The sequence below is a fragment of the Lissotriton helveticus genome, chromosome 1_1, assembly GCF_964261635.1.
Source record: "Lissotriton helveticus chromosome 1_1, aLisHel1.1, whole genome shotgun sequence".
Taxonomy (NCBI): domain Eukaryota; kingdom Metazoa; phylum Chordata; class Amphibia; order Caudata; family Salamandridae; genus Lissotriton; species Lissotriton helveticus.
The window spans coordinates 599641563-599661586 of record NC_136057.1 but is presented as its reverse complement, the minus strand read 5'-3'; the positions used below and the strand labels follow the sequence as shown (position 1 = coordinate 599661586).

Here is a 20024-nt window from a genome sequence, read left to right as displayed (position 1 = left end):
TGGCACCACTCCGCTTTTCTTTTGTCTGTGGGTGTTGTGGGCCTTTGGGTAGCGGTGGACTTCTGTTCTTCGGTGCCCAGATTCCTTTCTGGGTGTCCTTGCTAGTCGGGTTCCCAGGTTAGATACCCTATTACTGCACTGCTTGACACGGTGTTGGGCCCTTCCGGATGTTTTCTCGATCTTTCTTTCTTCTGAGTTCCTCTTGAGCTGTGTGTTTTGCCATGTATTTGCTGGTTGTTCGTGCATTCTGGAGCCTTTGGCCCGGAGGGGTGTGTTTCTCCTTCCCAGGCTTCACGTCCGGCGGTCCTTCCTTCCTGTGTACTCCTGTCCCTGCCTGCTTGTGCAGGGTCTGTTCTGGTTGGTGTGTCCTTCGGGGATTCCGGGTGCTGTGGGCGCCTGCATGTCTGTAGGGGGGTATGGGTTCCTCTGTTTGCTCCTGTTCGCTCCTGTTCCTTCTCAGGCTGCATCTGTTGTGGGTGGGCTTTGTCTTCTGCCCCAGGAGTCTGGCTTTTCTTGCAAAGGGCCGCGGCGATGGTGTCCCCTCCTCCTCCTGCTCCATGGCTCGGCTTGCGTCCCTTGTGCCCTCCTCCTCCTCCTCGTGTTGTCACAGATCTCAGCTAGTACAAGTGGTGCGTGTTCACTTCTCCTGCCTCATTCTGAGGGCTCTGGTGATACCAGTTTGCCAGTAGTGTGCAATGTTGTATTCCCCACACGCTCCTGTGCGCAAGTTGTGACCGGTATTACCTGGTGGTGTTTTTACTGGGTCCAAGCTGGAATGGCATGGTGTGCAAAAGTAAACAATGGATTTAGGCCCAAATCTCTGTACTGGGGTGAAAGCATGACATTGTTCTGCTTTCTGTCCATAATTTTTTTTTTTTTTTTTTTTTTGCATTGTCACCCTGAATGGGACAGGTTTGCCTAGTCGTGGGTCCCATGCTCTTCATGCCACTGGTTTCAAGCAATCCTGGCTGAATGGGTCCGTCCCACATGCTGTGTCTCTGTGGTTGGTCTCCTCCCTTGGGTGGCTGTCTCCCTTCGTCTGGTTTTGTGTGGCCCCCGGCGTTTGATTTCTGGGTTGTCTACCCTGAAGGGTTCCTTCCGCAGGGTGGGTTTTGGGCTCCTTGGCCTGGGTGACTGGCGGTGCTTGCCCAGTCTGTCCAATGGGGGTCCTCCCTGTCTGGTTGGTCCCGGTGCTCTGTGGGTCTTCCAGACTTCGTCTGTTCACGTGTGTGTCTCTCCTCTTGCCCCAGTGGCTACCTTCCTGCCCTGTCTGCCAGTTTGGCTGGTGGTCTTTGTGTTCTGGTCTCCCCTTCCCGGATGTTGGCTGCCTGTGGAGCTTGCATGGGTTTCCGGTCTGTGCTGGGTTGGTTGGTACGCCCTGTGGCAGATTTCTCTGCCTTCTGTTGACCGTTCCTTGGCTTGTTTTTGCCCCTGCCCCGTGGGGGCTTCTTGTTGCTCTACTGGGCGGTTTGTACACTGCCTCATTTTCCGGGGGTTTGCAGGCTTGTCTCGGTCCTTTTCTTCCGGTTTGTGTCCCCTGTGCTGGCTTTTCCTGCCTTCTTATCTGGGCTCACAGCTTTGCGCCTGGGCTAGTTGGCCTGGCCGGGATTCTGCTCCTGCGGATAGTGGCTCTGGGTGAATTTGCTCAGTGGTCCGTGTTGTGCCTCTGTGGGTGCTGGCTTTATCTGGTCTGGGGTTTCGTATCCTGCCATGGTTTTTTATTTATCCCTTGGGGTTTTTTGTTCACACAGTGCTTGTGATTGTCCCGGTTCTCTTCCCCGGTCAGGGCCTGGTGCTCCCTGTGCATATTAGATCCTCTTCTTCTTTGTCCCTGGTTTTGTGGTACTGAGTCCTGCTGGCTCAGGTTTGATCCCTGGGGGTGTTGACTTTTCTCAGGCTCGTTCCGCCCGGCTCTTCTATTTTTCTCGCCTTTGGTGGGTTGCTGCCTGTGGCCTTGCCCCTGTGTTTCTACAGTTCCTGTCGGATCTCTGTTGTTCGGCTGGGTCGGTCCTGGGTGTTGGTTGTGTATTTAGCCTCCAGGGTGCTTGCCTCGGCGGCTCATTTGTTGCATGTGGAACATTGCAGGGTCAGTTTGCTTGTCCCCTGCGGTCGTCTGTCTCGCTCATTCTGCTTTCCCCTTCCTTCCGGGTTAGTTATGCTTTCTTGTTCATAGGGTCCCCTGGTGGGTGTTCGCCTTCCTGTTTGGGGCTTTGCCTTGGTCCTGGTCTTGGTCCTCTTCGGTGCCCTTGATGGAGGGGTTGCTTTGTTGTGATTTCCTGTGGCCCCCGGGGTCTGTTTTGCCTTGCACCTGCCTGGGCTCTATCGTTGCTCTCACGCTCCCGTCCAGGGACCTTTTGGGCGTCTGTGATCCGTGTCCCGCCTGCCTCTCCTTGCTGGTGGGGTTTGGGTGACCTTCATTTTTGTCGTTCAGGTGGTGTGCTGGTTACCTTTTCTGCACCTCCGTCCGTTCTTGTGGCTCCTGCTGGTCTGGGTTGGGTCCGTCTGGTTCCTTTGCTTCTGCCCTTGATTGTCACCGGGTCTGGGGAATTTCGTTTTCTTCTCTCTGGTCTTTGGTTTGGGGTGGTTCGACTCTCTTGCTGTTGGTGGTCCACTGTGTGGTGTGGATGGGCTTTGGTCGGTCTCTCTTGCTGCTGTGGCTTTTTTGTTGGGTCACTGTGGTGGGGTTGCCCTCTGTTTCTTCAGGTCCTACAGGACCTCCGGGACTCATGTACTGTTTGGGTTTTTGCTCCTCTCTCGCTTTGGCCTGTCCATTGGGCGGTCTTGGTGTGTTTGGACCGGCTTGCTGCTTTCCTTTTGAGGGCCTGTTTGCGGTTGCTTTTGGCTCTGTGCTGTCTGGTGCCGTGCCTTCTCTGTACTCCTTCGATCTTTGGTTAGGGCACGTTTTCTGGCGGCACTTCGTGTCTCGGGGATCTGGGTTTTCGGCCAACCCGGTGTCTTTCTGTCCTGGGCTGGTTACTCCTGCTCGAGGTTGCCTCTCTTGGGTGGTTCTTCTACTCGTCTGGCCTGTTGGGTTTGCCCCCTTCCGTGGGGGACCCATTCTGGTCCCTCTGTTTCTTGTGAGTTTCCATGAAGCTGCTAGGCTTTGGTATGCTAGGCTTTGGTATGTGCTCACTTTGTTAGCCACAAGAACGGACGGAGTGGTGTGGCTCACTGGTTAGAGGCGGCAGGCCTGAGAGCAGAAGTCAGCCTGGGACCAGGGTTCAATTCCCGACGCGGCAGGGTCGTGGACCTTGGTCAGCGGACTCGATAATTCTCGCTTCAGTGCTTACTCTAATCAGGGGTTCCACTCGGCAACTCTGGGCATTAGCTTGCCTAATCTCCACAACGGCCCCACCAATTCCGGGGATGCCTGGCTCCACCTTGGGGACTCCCAGCAAGGGACCATCCCACAGGGAAAGCGAGGACGGGTTCCCCAGAGTTATACAGCGCCGGGACGCCCCGTTGCTGGGGCAGCTGTGCGCTTTACAAGTATACTACATGTGGCGAGGAAGACTAAGGAGGAGGTAATGCCCCGGCTACTTACCGCTAATCTTTATTACTCCGAGCATAGTCTTCCTTGCCACATGAGTTCCCATACCTCCCTTCCTGTCTGTCTGCTTCATGTTGTGCTTGGTAGTGTCAGGGTGATGGGTTGGGCCGGACTACCTCTTATAGAGGTCAGGGTGTAATGGGTCGGCCATATTGGGAAGTGATGGGAGGCTGACTTTTTGCTTTGGAAGGTTCTGGTGTGGAGCTGAAGCTCACTTTGTTAGTCATGTGGGGAGGAAAACTATACTCTGAGTAATGAAGATTACCGGTAAGTAACCGGGGCAAGATTCCTTTAACTAAAAGGAAGCGGCACGAAATGGATTGATGTTCTCTCGGTAACATGTTTTGCGTATGTTTGACTATGGAATGACAATTATACGTTTCATTTCGATACATTCGTTTGAGTTAGTCTATACAGTATGAACTCTTCATGGCTTTTGAGCCTGCTTTGATGTAATGGGGTCTCTTTTTCCTATATATATATTGCTATGACCATAAGAGGTAGATACCTGGGAGAGACCATGTTTTAAAACGTCACGTTCTACAAATGTAGCTTTCTTTTTGTGAAAAACTTAATAGCTCAAAGATTATTTTCAAAATGGCTAGAAGCTGATCACCTTTAGTAGTATTTTTGTTGTTGTTGTAAATATTACGTTCTTGCGTAAGTGCGATCGAAATGCTGTTGTAGGGCATTTCTAAAGGTTGTTCTTGTAAACGGTTCAAGGTAAATATTATCATCTTTATACCGAGCTGACCCAAATGAAAGGGTTAGTGTCCGATTGTTGTGACTTGGGTCCCCGGTCTCTTTCAAGATCTAATGCAGCTCCCCAATTCCATAATATGACTAAAACTAAATTGCATTGATATGATGATTTCGATTTCTTTTTGTAGTTAACATAGGGTTAGGCAGTCCTGCGGGGCACTTTTAGTGACCTTTCTTGAGCAACTTTTCGGTTTCTGTATTTCATATAATCCTAGATCAATCAAGTCTTTATTTTGGCAAATGCCATAAAAGAACAAATAAAATAAATACAAATACAATACATACAATATATATACTAAAACCATCACTATAAAATCTATTTTATGGCATAAAAAACTCGATAAAAGAAGGCAAAATAAAAGCATATCAGATGACATCTATGCTAAATCGTCTGTCAGACGGGGGCATCTATAGTCTAGGGTCACACAAGTTAAATTGCAGTGCAAATAAAAGCAAAGTGCCAACTTGTTACCACATAAAGTGCCATAGTGGCAAGTGAATTGACTCAATTTCACTTTGGTTAGTAATGGCAGACTGATTTTGCCTGTTCCATTTGGAATATTAGAACCTAGAGATAGCAAAAACTGTGTTTTGGCTGATATCAGTTGGCAAGATCCTATATACCTTCATATCTAATACCAAGGTTGCAACATCCTGAAATTTACCATTTGGCCCTAGGCTTCAAATATGCAGTACACAAGAAAAGGGTATGAACCACTGTTTCAGGTGAAGTGCCACAGGACAGGCAAGCCTACTTGGTTGGTCTCACAGGGCGAGCTCAAAAGGCAGTGAATTAATACAGTGGCAGGAGAAAGCGATCTGTTGGAACCAAGGGAAGACCTAGTTAAGAGAACTCGGTTTGTACAATATGAAGTTTCTCTTAAGAACTGCTTTGGTAGTGAGAGTGGAACCCCGCCCCCCCAGGGTCCTCTCATAGCCTTTTAACACCTCCGGGTCTCTTACGTATTTTATCCAGGGAATGTCTCTGGACCCCGGCATACCAGGGATTTCCTCCAGACCTTGACAGTAGGGAAGCGGCTTTGGAGTAGCCCAGATTCTTCTTCAAAATCGGATTGGTCTGACGCTGAACCTCAGAGATGGGTCTGAGCCCTACATCCAAACTAAGGGGTAGCAATGAAGTACTGATGGAGTCGCAACTGCTGCCACAGGAAACCTTCTGAAGTAACCAGGGCTTTTGAATCCATATTCCCCCATAACTCTGTGCCATAAAGAACGGTGCCCATGGCCTACAGCTTATAAATTTGAATCATAGGGGAAGTTGGTCTGGAGTAAGAACTCCGATGTACTTTTAACAGCTCCCCCCCCCCCCCCCAACCCCCACGATAAGGTGTTCCAGTTAGTCTGCTCTTTGAAGTATGTGCAGCCCACTATAGCTGCTCAGAGTGATCACTAGATGCTCAATGGTGTGAGCCTGCTCGAGAGGGGTACCCATCAGAGTGGGTTTGGGTCTCGTAGCCGTGCAGGCATAAATACCATGTATTTTGTTTGGCCACATAAATTTCCAGACTCCTCAATCTGCAGTAGCTGGTAAATTAGTCCAAAATGTTCTGTTGCCCCATTGGAGATCTAGACAAAAGAAGTGTATATTCAGCAAGATTAGAGTGGGAAACTTCATATTGGCTAACTTTAGGGAATAACTCTTGCATAGATTTGGTGTGCTATCAAATCATTTAGATGCAAGGTGAAGAAAGTCGGGGTAAGGACGCAGCCCTTTCTCACGCCCCTATTGGCAGGAAATTGTTTGGGCACTTTGGCCAAACAACCACCCTGACCTGCGCGAAATGTTGCTCTTGTAGCCTTACGATAATGCCAAGGAGGTAATTCAGGATCCCTATGTCAGCTGACTCTCGCCATAGTGTGGACCTGGGAACGAAATCCAAAGCAAAGCGTAGGTCAATAAATGCCACATACAAACGTCCACCCTCAAGTGCCACAGTTTTCCAATATAACAGGAGCCTGAATAGCTGATCAGTGGTGAAGGTGCAGACACGTAATCCTGCTTGTAAAGGAGAGCGATTATCTTTAGCCTCATCCAATCTTGAAGTTTGTCTGGGATAATTCTGCCGAACTTGTGTGCTGTCTATAAGGCTGATGGGCCTGTAATTGACAAGTAGGAGAGGAGAGCCCTTTTTGGGTTCAGCGATCGTGACCTCTTGCATATACTTTAGTGTATAATTCTCTTGGACTTAAAGCCATTCCCCCTGCTTTTCATTTGCTTGTTTGTGTACTTTTAAAATCCTTGCTGGTTAGAGGTCAATCCTTCCTTTTTGTCCCTCCTTTTCCTTGGTTGTTTACTCACACAGAGCAGTGCCTCCGTACTTGTACCCTTCCACTTGTCCCATTGTAGCATCTGTATGGAACTACTTCTCCCTTTCACTAAAAGCATTTAACCAGAGCGTAGATGCTTTCAGTGCACTAGGTCCGTTTCTGTAACCAGGACTGTAAATCCTGTTCGCCTGTTAAATTTGCTGTGCATTCAAAGGCTGAGATCAAAGGTTAAAGGCAGTTGTCCGAGGGCATCTGTTTTCACTTCCGCCCCGCCATGACCACAACTATTTCTATTGAATTCCCGTTAAGCCTGCCAACGCGCATAGAAAATATCTACTATAATATTTTGAGTGAATATTGCCCCAATTTAAGATAGTAGTGGCATGCGCGATGACCTCAATGTCATGATGAAGCTCTCTACTTATTTGTAGTGCATACTTTTAATACAGCCACCTTTTAAGAAGTCTTTATTTTGCTGCAAGCTGGGCCATGTGGGGCTGTGACTTCTAATTAGTATTCTGAAAGTGCCTTGTGTGAAAATGTTGACATGGTATGTATCCTTTTGTCATCCTGATGCTCCCCTGCCCTTCCATCCTGTATTCACAATAAAGCAAATTACCGCAATTGTAATTATGACCGGAAACCCAGCCCAGTGTGCTGTCTGGTGGTTCGTTTACATCCTTGAGGTGTCTTCTGTTTGCCGTCAGGGATTCACGGCCCCTTGATTTTCTGACCCCTCTGTGAACCGGGCTCATGGTACCATGTACTTGTGCTGGGTCGAGCTGGCAATCTGGTACAGTGATGTGCTGCATTTCTTGCAATGGTGGGTGCCAGGAATAAAGCCTGATTTGGCGGTGTGTGGTGATGTGCTAAATCCTTAATAGGGTCCGGTGGTGGAGTTTCCTTTATACTGCAGGCACTATATAGTGGAGCAAATTCAACCTGTGAATTGTGCACCAAATGTATCCCTTCCTCTGCAAGTCTGTCGATTTGTCAGTTCCAGTAATACATGAACTGAAGGGGAGTGCAAGGACAGGCTAGGCTAGGGTGGCACTTAATAGGAAAGTGTTCCTGCCCTCCCACCGTGATCAGCTTATCCTGTCAGCCTCTAAAGATCACACTACACCTCCAATGTTAAACTACTATTCTCCTTGGGAGCTGCCTGCATGTTTAACTTTTTTTTATTTATTTTTTTTGTTTTTTTTTATTGTTAAGGTGCAAAACGGGGAGGGAGTTTGTCAGAGTTCTAAACTTTATTGGCTAACTTCAGCCAGCGCATCTGCTCTTCATAGAAAGAATGGTCAGTGTTTTGTGTAAAATAGAAGTATTCGGTTCAAATGTTTTTACCAACAGCCGTCGCCTGGGCTGCCTATTACCAAGGGTACCCAGGCTTGATTCTACCTCCAGTCCCTTTCTTCTAACATCTTTAACTTCTTGTCCCTTTCTCTCCCCATCCCGGTTCTTCATCCCTGCTTTCTCTGTTTGGTATTATTTCCCTGTATTTCTCAGGCTTCTTTCTCCCTTTTTAGCTTTTGCCTGAGCCAGCGCGCATGCGCTGCTCTGCGAGGCATTTAGTAAGGGTACGTTTAAACCTTGAACACACACGCGTGTGTGTGTGCGCGCGTGTGTGTGTGCGCACGCGTGTGTGTGTGCGCGCGTGTGTGTGTGTGTGTGTGTGTGTTTTTAAAAAAAATGACTCGCCTGCAATTAGCCTTCGCGTGCATCTTTCTAAGAAAGACGGCACACACATAGTCCAAGGTGGGTGCATGTCCCGCCTTCTCTGTCCCCTGGCCTAGGGTGCTCGGGAGCGAGCAGTAGCGCCATCTGTTTCCAATTATCGCGGTTGCGTTAATTGGAAACAGATGGCGGTCAGCGCTGGTTATTTTGTTATTGAACCAGCTGGAGCATCTGAAAAGGCACTGCCCTGCACTGGTCCTAAGTGATTTTCACTAGCACACAGAAGAGCTTTCTGGTGCTAGTCACCAGGTCGCTTAAGATATTGTCCATTAGGGTCTAGGCAGTGCACTGTAAGGGCTTTAAGATTGTGCTGCTGATCATATCAGGGGAATGTAATATTTTCTTGCGGTTCAGGCTGGTACGGATACGCCTTAAACTGGATTTTTTTCAAGCTTTTATTTTTATTTTTTACATGGAATAACTTATTATTTTACAGCCACATTACCCTAAGGAAAGAATTTTCTGTGAACAGATATTGAAACGTGTGTGCCATGCGCCATTAAAATAACTGGAGTGTGCATTGGTGCACATGTGTATTCCATATGTCATGAACGACGTACAGGATGCGCAACTGCCTATGGTAGGACATCGCATTCCACGTACATAATTAAGGCGATCAGGAAATGTTGTGAAAGAATGGGGTAGAAAGGAGAACGAACGACACCCACCCACATACACTAGGTTAAAGGATTGACAGTGTGCGTGTTTGTCTTTAAAGAGTGCTTGAATTGGATACAGGAAATAGCATTTAACTAACTGCATTCGCCTCTCCAGTCTCTTGTGCGGCCAAACCGGAGGCAGGCGGATAAAATCTACTCCTTACAAGGCATAACAATGATTTTAAATCGGATACATTTGTTTAAACGTCATTAAAAAAAGCATAGCTGGGTAGCTATCTGGAGCATTCTTCATAATCTGCAGCGACCTCTCGTTTTGTTTTTATCAAATGTTAAGTTTTTGTATCTAATGAAGGACCTCGCCGCACAGTGATATCCAAGGTAGTGGTGACATTTCTGAGGACTTTTTTGAAAAAGGGCTGAGAGGTTAAAGTTCACATACAATTCTGGGCAAAGATAGGTCTTCAGTCCGACGCAGTTTGGGAGGTAAGTCAAGTTCCTAGTGTGTGGCAGTTGCCTGCACAACCGCACCACCAGCAGGGGGGAGCCCAGCCTCCTAGAGGCAGCCTTTGTCACTTTATTGTCAGTCATGGAAAAAATGCGCGAAACTGGAGCAGAGTCCGTGGACAGTTTTTGCACGCAATTGTTTTTCTCTCTTTAGACCTCTTTGCAACCTCTGTGATTTAAGATATCTGGCTACTCACTGAGCGTGTGGCATTTGTTAATTTCAGTAAACGGTGTTGTGGTTGTTTGCAATTGCGTTTTAACATGCTGCAGCCTCGAGCCTTTGATAAAAATTAAGAGTGTCGGGGCCTATTGTTCTGTGATGCAATTTCCTGTGATGTCATTAGGGGGTATGTGAAGCTTGATGCCATCAGCTTCAGTCTATGTACAATTTATTGCTCTTTCTTTTTTCACTGACCAAATTCAGGGCCTATACTCTTTTTGTTCCGTAGGCTAGCTAGCTGTGTGCTTGTGTTGTACTGATTTCGAAGAGGGGGACATGTTATATCCTTTGTTGGTAACTTCCCTGGGTACCTGTGAGTGCTGGCTGAAGTGTCCAGGTTAATCTGTCCTGTGGAGGTATATATGACGTTGGAGTGCACCATGTCATGGTACTGTATGAGTCTTACATGCAATTGTGACGTGAGAGCATGCCATAATAATTTTTTGAACTAACATGTTGTTTTATTCAGTGCTTCTTCCATTTCTAAGCACTGTAAATAGGTTAAAGGGTTGAGTTGGCCTTGTCAGAATTCAAACCAGTGATCTGCAGATCGCAGCATGTGTTAGAGGTGACTGAGCCGTCTTGCCCCCATGTCTGGTTATGTCGGAGGGATCGATTCATTGGTAATTGTAGAGTATTTAATGCTTTGGTGATGTCCGCATTCTATCACATGGTAATGTTGAAGTTGTTCATGCCAATGTGATGGAGGAGAGAGATCCACGACAGAGTGGTGTCAGAGTGCTGCCTGGCACGTTGATGTCAGGGTTTTGTTCCATGTCAATAGCACAGTGATCCATGCCACGTTTATGCAGACCTGCCAACTAAAACAAAGTGTACAATGAGGAGGGTAATTGCAAACACAACAGTGATGGACAGAATGTGGATCAATGTCACACATTCACCCCAGTCCAAAGATCTGGGCCCAAATCCATCGTTTTTCCACTCCACACCACCCTGGGTTAGACAATGGCGATATGCAAATCAGCGCTGACCCTGTGCCCCATGGGAACATACAATGAGGAGGGGGCATGACCGATGAGAAGGCTGGGCCTCGTGCCGAGAAGTACCAAAGAGGCACTTTTGCCCCTCCCTAATCCCAAACCCCCTCTTTCACCAAAAAAAAGAAGCTTCATCAGGCTGGTGGCGATGTTCTGGGGGGGTTTACACACTCTTTAATGGACGTCAGCAGTACGAAGCCTCCCACAAAAAGCTGGGAAAGCACAGTTTACAGTGTTTTTCAGCTTGTGTGCCCTGCCACAGTGTGATATCTGCTCCTCACCGGGTGACCGTGTAAAGGTGTGGCATAAGGTGGTACCATGTGAGTTGGCAGGTCTGGCATAGTGATGCCACAATGTTTGATGTCCCTCATAGCTTTGCTGACAGTTGGTGCTGTTGGCCTCTGTGCTGAGTTGAAGTAAAACCATTGTCCCTGTTTGGCCAATGGCCTGCGAGCTGAACTAGCTTGTATTAAAGAATGTCTGAACCTGATATAGGGTGGTCCAAAAACAATAACAAGCAACCATTGGAACAGACCGAAGTTGCTAGCATTAAAAGGACAAAAAAAAAACTCAAGACATTTATTGTTTATACTTTTTTTAATATGGTCGTTCAGTTGTGCATAATGCTTTCTTGGTCATATATAAGGTAACAAAAATGCTTCTGACACTTCTTTATTATAACTTTTCAGCATGCTGCAGTCTTCTGTACAGCAAAGCTTAAAGACATAAGCAAAGTCAATATCTCTGCCTAAACAATTATAAGGTCCCAAAGGCAAGACCTATTGGCTATGCCAATGATTGTTTTGTGTGTCTCTTGATCTGGGTCCATGCTCTAAATCCCAGGCGGAATAGGCGTACTGGTGCCCACCACCCGCTACTCAAATTAAGTACTAAGAGCAGGAGCTGACTGTATGAAAAGTAGACATGTTCCTACACTTTCAATATTATCTTTTTACATTTATTTAAAGATGCTTTAAACTTGTTGCTCAGTGGGCTGGACTGAGTTGCCCTGCCTGTCAAGTGGCCTCACCTCACGTAGCAGGTTGAATTGCATTATTTATGTAGTGCAGCGGTTCTTAACCTGTTAACTTCTAAGGACCCCACACTTAATCATTATTGGAATTCCATATACCCCCACTGAGTCATTACAGGAAGCCGAGGACCCCATCCTAAGCATTTTAGTTACATAACGGTTGAAAAATGTCAACCGTAAATTTAACTTTTTCAGTTATATACACTTTATTAATTTGTTAATATCCATGAAGCCTGCGTTGGCTTCATGGACCACAGGTTAAGAACTACTGATTTTAGAGCTGACATACTACTGGTGACCCCTTTCTATTCAGGCAGTTTGGACTTTTTCACCTGAACCACAAGACCCATTCTTGAGTTTTTAATCCCTCTTATTAACTTCTAAGCAGGAGCTGAAAAACCAAGCGTACAAAGTCTGCAAAAAGTATGAAGAAATGCCACGTGACAGTGGGGCTGTTTCACAGCTAAGCATTAATTAGTGCTATCTCGATGCGTGTGATAAAACCCCGCAAGGTCAAATGCACAGGGATGATCTTAACAGTTTTGTTGTCCGTTGGTGGTTTATATAGATTTGTGTACTTTGCTGGTAGCGATTTTCTGGTTAGCAGTGTGAGCTAGGTGGGTATGGATGACATGTGCATCAAGTGTACCTTTAGCGCACCAGAACAGTAGGAGGTAACTTGAAATGGCGGGATGGAATAACGCATCTCTAGTTTTTATTCTTGTACATTATCAGCACTAAACATGCACAATAAATCATCACAGGAAAGTTATGTTTGTTACCCTGTGCTTCAGAGGGATAACAAAAACATGACTCCTTTCTCATGACCTCTCATAACTGTATTTTAAGGTTCTTGCTCCATAAATGTCATTTACTTAATTGGCTAATAAAATTATTCATACCTATTCAGCCGGATTTCCAATATCTGTGATTGCCAATTTTGGCATGTAGTTGCTACCTTTACCTAGGTTTATTAATTTCTGCATATTTGCAACAACAAGCACCCACACATGTGTATGTGAAAACCAGAAGACCTTTCAGATGAAGATACAAAAACTGACTTTATTCACGTGATTCACTTATTTAACTCTCACCCTTCTGCAGTTCAGCCGTGGCTGCATATACTCTCACCTGTTGGCATTTCTCTTTTATTGATTGGTACCTTTGACAGCATAATTTGGATTGATCACTGATCCGAGATAACAATGTAACACCACATAGTAAATCCAGCCAGGCAATGCTTCCTTCCAACTGCTTCTGCTCGGGAAGCTCAATCTCCCCATCAGACTTCAGATCAGTGATCCAAATTGCTGGTCATTTCTCATCCGGATGCCGACAATACCATGGTAGCTGTTTTGCCCAAATCCTTCGGGACACTTCTCCTCGCCATCCTTCATTATGCTTCATGACTGGTCAAAGGAACAACAAATTCGCATGTTCGGACATTTTTAGAGATTTCCACTTGCTTCCGCTTAAAGGTAGAGTAGCATTCAAGATAGCCTTCCCCGCAGGCAGTTCACCTCGGTCTACCATGCTGTCTCAAAAACAAACTTCACAGGAGGTCACAAACACCAGAGGTAAATTGATTCCACTTCTTCAAATTACCATTGCAACAATCAAAAACTTGCATCCAAGCTTTCCTGTGTAAAGCTTCCAGAGCCGGGTATCCGGTGTAATTTGAACTTCCATAAGCCTATAAAAACGCGCCTTTTCAAACGCTACCTGAAACCAGGAAATTAAGACCTACTACCCAGCTTTGCGAGCAACTGTGAGTGCTTGATGCTTTGCTTAATCACCTAATTTGTTTCTGGGGTGTTATTGGGTACTTCTGTTTCGTGTACGCTGCTGCTAGTTCTGTAGTCAACTGTGTTATGTGAAGCACGCCGTTACCCACTGGTGTGGTCTGTTTTGTCATTATTGCAATAAATGAATACAAATTGTTTAAAAATGTTAATTCACAAAGATGTTTTGTTTTTTTACCTGGATAATGTAAATGGCAAAACAATCCCATTTTGAGGGCAGGAGAAGGATTCACACCTCCACACTTGAACCATTAAAATAGTAGACTACATTGTTTAATTGGTTCTCGCTGCCTTAGTAAAGAATGATGTGGTTGAAATGATCAGTATGATTAAAGCATTGGACATGTTGCAGTAGTGAGTTTATTTTAATGTATTGAAATAACCTTTGCTTCCCACTCAGGTATACTGAAATGACGGAGTACAAGCTTGTAGTTGTTGGAGCTGGAGGCGTTGGCAAGAGTGCCCTGACAATACAACTAATTCAGAATCATTTTGTGGATGAATATGATCCTACGATAGAGGTAAATAATTGTATTTAGGCTAGTCACTCATTTCACTTTTATTTCTATTGGTTTTGTCAAAGGTTTGTTTCCACAAACATTGTAATTTGTAAAGGACATTGTTCTTATGCGGTAGCAAGGTATTAAAATCAACATTCAGTAATATTTGTTTTGTAAATAGTTACGTGGATTTTATGTTTATATCCGAGCACCTAACTTTTGTAATGCACTGGTGCTGCAAAACAGTTGCAGACACATGTATCTGTTGATGTCACTCTAGTCACAGTTCTTATTTTCAACTACGTTCTAAATGTTGCATTACTGGATTTTCCAATGTCTATTTTTTTTGTAAAAATGAATAAATAACCTGCAATGCAAAAAACGTTCCGAAGTATTCTATAAATGTTCTGTTTTTAGTGCGCCATGGACCTACCAAATGTATTCTACTTTACACAGATAGCGCAAAGGTCCAGTAAAACAATTGATATCATTAAAACCATGCACTAGATCAGTTATCTAAACAGGATCATACTGATTTGGAAACCTCTCCATAAGATAGACTATGGAGACGTTTTCATTTGCAATTTTTTCATCCTGTTGCAAACAGCCACCTTGTTTGTGGGTTGTGATTTTTGGGATAGGGAGGAAATCTTTAGTTTTCAATGTTTTCATGGCATTACAGCTCTGGCTTTCAAGTCCTCGGAGGTATTGGTTGTATTCCATGCATGCTAACTAGTATTGATGGCAACACCACTATGCTTCCACGTCCTTTGGCATCCCCTTGCAATGCTGCAAATATTTAGTTTCTTGCTGCTGATCCTACCCGTGGCAAGCACTCTTCCAGAAGAGGTAATATAGTGCCAGCCCTCTGATTATCAGCAAGTGCTTTTAATCTTGGATTGGTGCATTCATGGTTTCCCCACAGAAAGAGGCAACGTAAAATAGTATAATTCTCCAAGTTCTGCCCGCACCTTCTCTTCATCTATAACTGCTGCCATAACCAAGTGTAGATCCTACAAGAAAGTGTGCTGCTTTCTTTAAACCCACTCCTGTATCCTTTTTCTGACCACACAAAATTAATTCCGTTTTCACCATTCAACCTGGCAGGGTTAAAAAAGGAAGAACTAGGGAGTTTTCTTCCGCTTTTAGGTGTTGCTGAACATGTAGGTAGATTTATTTTTAGGAACCCATCAAAAAGTGAAGGAATACATTGTAGCATTCTGTGGAAGGGACTAATCTTTCAAGATAACGATTAATCTTTTAGCTTAGACTGTATGTAAACCAGGTATTGCAGATGATGAACTTTTTTTCATAGAAGTGGCATGGGATGTAAGGCATGGGATATGAATTTTTTAGTTTAAAGCGATTTTAGCTCCTGCTTAAATAGAATTTGACTGTAACTCGTGGTTATAAGTCACAATGAAATTAGTGTAAATGGTGGGCATGAGGATGTGTTGAACAAAGCATTAACTAACATCTATTGTACAATTTGGAAGCTTTGAAAGTAGTATCAAGATGTTTGTGAATCGATTGTTAGTCTTGCCTATGGCTCTCTCCCATTGACACCTATTGGCAGATGCGGTGAACTAGGAATGATTAATACCCATTTGTTCACGCATGCTTAAAACACAGGGTTTGGTTTCCAATTGCACTTCATCTTCCCCGAACATCTTAATCTTCTGTTTTCCCTTCAACTGTTTGTTTTGGCAGTTCCTTTGATAACTTACCGATGGGCTCTATGTGAAAACAATTGTGATAAACATTTATCGGGGAAGAACAAGAGTTTATACTGCCTGTAATCCCTACATATAAATAGTCCCGCTATCTGTGTTTTAAAAAAAATTTTTATGTCTGACATCACTTGGATTTGAGGAGGGTGATTCTTTCTCCTGTCCCCAGAACCTACTTCTTTTTCTTTCATCACTATCGCCGCCTTACTGTGAGTGTCCTAGAGCTGCTTTAACTCCTTTCTTTAATTCCTTTCATATCCCCAGATTAAGCGGGGGAAAGGAACCCTTTTCTTAGGACTAGTTTTCTCTTCCTTTGAAATGCTCTATGTGGGTGCAATACAATCTCAAACTTCTCTCCTAAATAGGACCTCACATGTATTCATCCAACTTCAACTGCCTAAAAGTTGCTGAAGGTTCTCTTTTATGTACAATATCTTTTGTCTCAAATGTTTGCATAACTTGTGATACGAAATTGAACAGTGTAAAACGATTCATGTAAAACAAATTTCCTGTTAAAAAAAATAAAAAGACCTTTACATTATGGTACGTGAACTTTTTTTGATACCAGCGTATCATTTTATTGGCTGTCTGTGGATGTCACACTGAAAGACCAAGACTTCTATGGCGTGGAGCTTGTTTAGTTCAGTAATATTTTTTTTTTATTGATCAAACCCAGTGTCTCCCTTAATGTTATGCTTGGGGTTAAACTACCTCTGCACAATGTCCCCCAGTGTCAATTAGATCATCTCTATTGGTTAATCTTTGTGACCCCACTAATTCTCTTTTGGCTTTTTTGTTTTTTATGTATGCAGAAGATATAGATTCAGTTAAATTACCAAATGCCTGGTTTCCTTGGTAGACTATCTAATGGGTGCCTTCTGACAATGGAAACCATCCTATAAACTGTGGCAATGGAACGGCTGGCCTTCATAGCCCGAAATTAAAGCACTAAATAGCTATTGCTTCTGGCATCTGTCAATATTTAAAAGTATTTTCCATTGTTTTTCCTTTCGGCATAGAATCTTCAACAGAAATGCTTTCAGATCATCCTGAAATGATTACAATGCCTGATACTTGGTTCTCACCGGGTCCTACATCCTCCACTTTCACTTTTATTCGGAGTGCTGCAACCAGAATGATCTTGGGTGACCTAGTGGTGATCATATTTCACCTGTGTTGACCACTGTTAACTTGCTCCCAGTAGAACAGCATATCCTGTTTAAGGACATGTACTTGGTCCATAAAACCATTCATAGCCTTGGACTAACTCCACTGTCTAACTGTTCAAGTGTCGATGTCCTTATTGCCACCTGTGCCGACCTGGTCCTTTCAGTAGTTTCCAAGTTTAAACATCCAAGAGTAAGAGGTACGGCCTTTTAAGTGATGGACTTAAGGAGCGGGTCATCCACTACGGCGGAGGACCGTCGCCACACTGCTTTCTCGCAGTGCGAGAAGCAGAAACCTAAAAGGGTACTAACTAACATTTTATGTTTCTGCTTCTCGCACTGCGAGACAGCTGAAGGCTTTGAATGCGGGTGGGTGGGGCTGCTCTGCGAGCAGGGTAGGGGAGAAGTGGTGTGTGCATGAGGGCAGACGAAGCTAGTGATGCGCACTCTGCCCTTCTCCATGCAGGCTGCAATGCAGCCTATATGGAGAACATGGCCGGGCCATTAGCCTCACAACGCTGCTTGCAGTGCTTTGATTGGCTTAGGGGTGGGGCTGGGAGCCTGGCTGCATGCTTCCTGTTCCACGTCTTATAGACTGTTCACACAATACCATTTTATTTTGTTTTTGTACGAGTCTGTATTTGGATTAACAACCCAGCCGTGCTTTTAAAATTTCTAAGTGATCATTTGATACTCAGTTAATTTATGGGTTAATAACTTAACGGAAACCTTCAGAAACTGACCTCATGAACAGTCTTATTTGTTTTTCCATTCACACCTATTTAGAAAACGTATTGATCTTTATATTCTAATGATATCGAACTCTTTAAGTGCAATCCAGAACAAGATGTAATTACATGGGGCTTGCAACAGAAATTGCACTTTTTAGAATTCTCTGGAACTTCCTTTTGTCTCTGCAATAGAGTATATATATAATTGGTGTAGATGTGCTTTCAATCAATACGTTTGAGTCCAGTGACCTAGGACAAGCATACAATATTTGTGGGGCAGTAAGAACTAGTGTTGTAATAAAATTCAGAATTTTAATGTCCCTGTCCAGAGATGGCATTATTTAATATTCTGGTATGTGTATTCTAAATCTTGTCTCTATAGAACAAGTTCAACACCTACACATCCCACCGTATTATAAGTCCATACCAATCTAAGTAATCCTCTCGATCAGTTTTTCAGCCTGTGATGTTTCTTTCAAAATCTTACCAAATTCAATATGCAAGGTTATTTGGAGGGCAGTCCCAAATACAGATAAGGTAGAGGAATAAAGCTGAATTTGCTTTTTTATGATATGACAGTAATACCTATGTCTAACCTAAGAAGACACTGCGGGTTGTGGAGCTGGTGCCCAACAGGAATGTCCAAGTCTTAACTTTCTTTTCTCTCTTTGGGCTTTTATGCTTTACTTCTCCCCTATAACCAAGAACGATATCGTCATCTTCTGCTGTCTGATAATTCTGGAAGTACAAGCAGAGGGTTTTCTTCATCCCTAGTTATTAATCTTCCTCTGTGGCCTTGGTTTGTAGAAGACCAGTATGAGCCTTGACTTTATTGACTCACGACTGAGCATGTCTTCTCATTCTCAATTAACATTTCAGTTTTACTTTCTTGGCCACGCACTTTCTAGAATACCCTGCTTCTGAGCCATTTTACCTTGTTCATCAGTGCAACTCACATAGGCTCACTTTCCTACCGCCCATCACAACCTGCAAGCCCCGTCCCTGCACCCAGTTTGCCAACATTTGTAGTAGTCTTCTCAAGGACAGAAGTTAAGGACCTACTCTTGTACCCTACCAAAGCAGTATTTCTGCACTCCTTCTCCCACAAATACAAGTTAGTTGTGTATATCCCCACCTCCCAAAATAAACCAAATGGCAGAATAATAAAACTCATTTAGTATTCCCGTGATATATTCTGTCCTCCTAATTATGTCTTCACTGTGGAAGAGACTGAATTCTGGTGTGCGGAAAAATTCAGACCGAAGTAACTGCATAGTTAAAAAAAAAAAAAACTCCTTTTTCTCTGCGAACGCGGAGCATCCTGTTCATCTCGCACAGATTCATTTATTTATTTAGTGTCTTTTGATATCGCGCACAGCTACCCCAACGGGGTGTCCCGGCGCTCCTCTGTGATTACCTACAACCTGGTGATTTTAACTGAGTCCGAGATCGAAGTCATTCCGTAGGTCATTTAACAGAACAGAAAAGTTTTAAGTGCTCTCCGAAAAGGTAGTTCCTCCTTGATCAGCCGAATGGTGATCGGGAGTTTATTCCAGATGGCCGCGGTCAGTACTGGGAAGGTTTTCCCACCTGTGCGGGTTTTCCTGTATCTGGGGGACTGTTAGAAGATGTTTAGAAGAGGAGCGTAAAGTCCTAAAGTTATTATAAGGGATCAGACATGTAGATAAGTAGGCAGAGCCTTTACCTTGCAAGGCCCGATGAGCCAATACCAGTGCTTTAAAATCAGCTCTTTTATGCACAGGCAACAAGTGAAGTTCTCGACGATGGGGGGTAATATGTTCACGGAGAGAGGTACCTGCAACTAGTCTCACCGCCGCATTTTGGACTGTCTGCAGGCGATGACAAAGCCCCACAGACAGACCAGTATAAAGAGCATTGGCGTAGTCTAGGTGCGAGGTAATAAGCTCCTGTACTATAATCTTCCTGGTGTTACAGGGGAGGAAGTGTATAAACTTTTTGATCATTCTAATCTTGGCTAGACAGGCGGTGTAGACTGAGTGAACTTGCTGATGAAAAGTGAGGTTAGAGTCCCATTTGACTCCCAAATTCTTCACCAAATCTTTTGGGACGGGGGGCACTTAGGTCAAGAGGCCACCAGATGTTAGGGTCAAGCGGAGAAGACTGATGGAAAAACAGAACCTCCGTCTTCCCTGCATTCAGCCTGAGGAAGTTACTGTCCATCCATTGAGCAATGGTACGCAGGCAGTTTTTTTAAGGGAACAAATGTGGAGGGGGGAGGTGTTGTTGAAAGAAAACAGCTGGATATCATCCGCATAGGAGGTGACCTTTAAAACTTGTTTGAGCGATTGATATCAAAAAGTGGGGAAAAATAAACATTAAACAAAAGAGGGACTCAGTGAG

General features: G+C 44.4%; 1 protein-coding gene across 2 annotated transcripts in view; it reads left to right on the top strand.

Annotated features, from left to right (window-relative positions):
• The window catches only part of KRAS (KRAS proto-oncogene, GTPase), a 94247-nt gene that overhangs the window by 39147 nt on the left and 35076 nt on the right, over positions 1–20024 (top strand). For both annotated transcript variants that reach the window (XM_078674111.1, XM_078674110.1), the window contains exon 2: positions 13916–14036. In XM_078674111.1, coding sequence (XP_078530237.1) covers positions 13926–14036 — 111 coding nt within the window. In that variant the 5' untranslated portion in view covers positions 13916–13925. The remainder of the gene's footprint in view (positions 1–13915; positions 14037–20024) is intronic.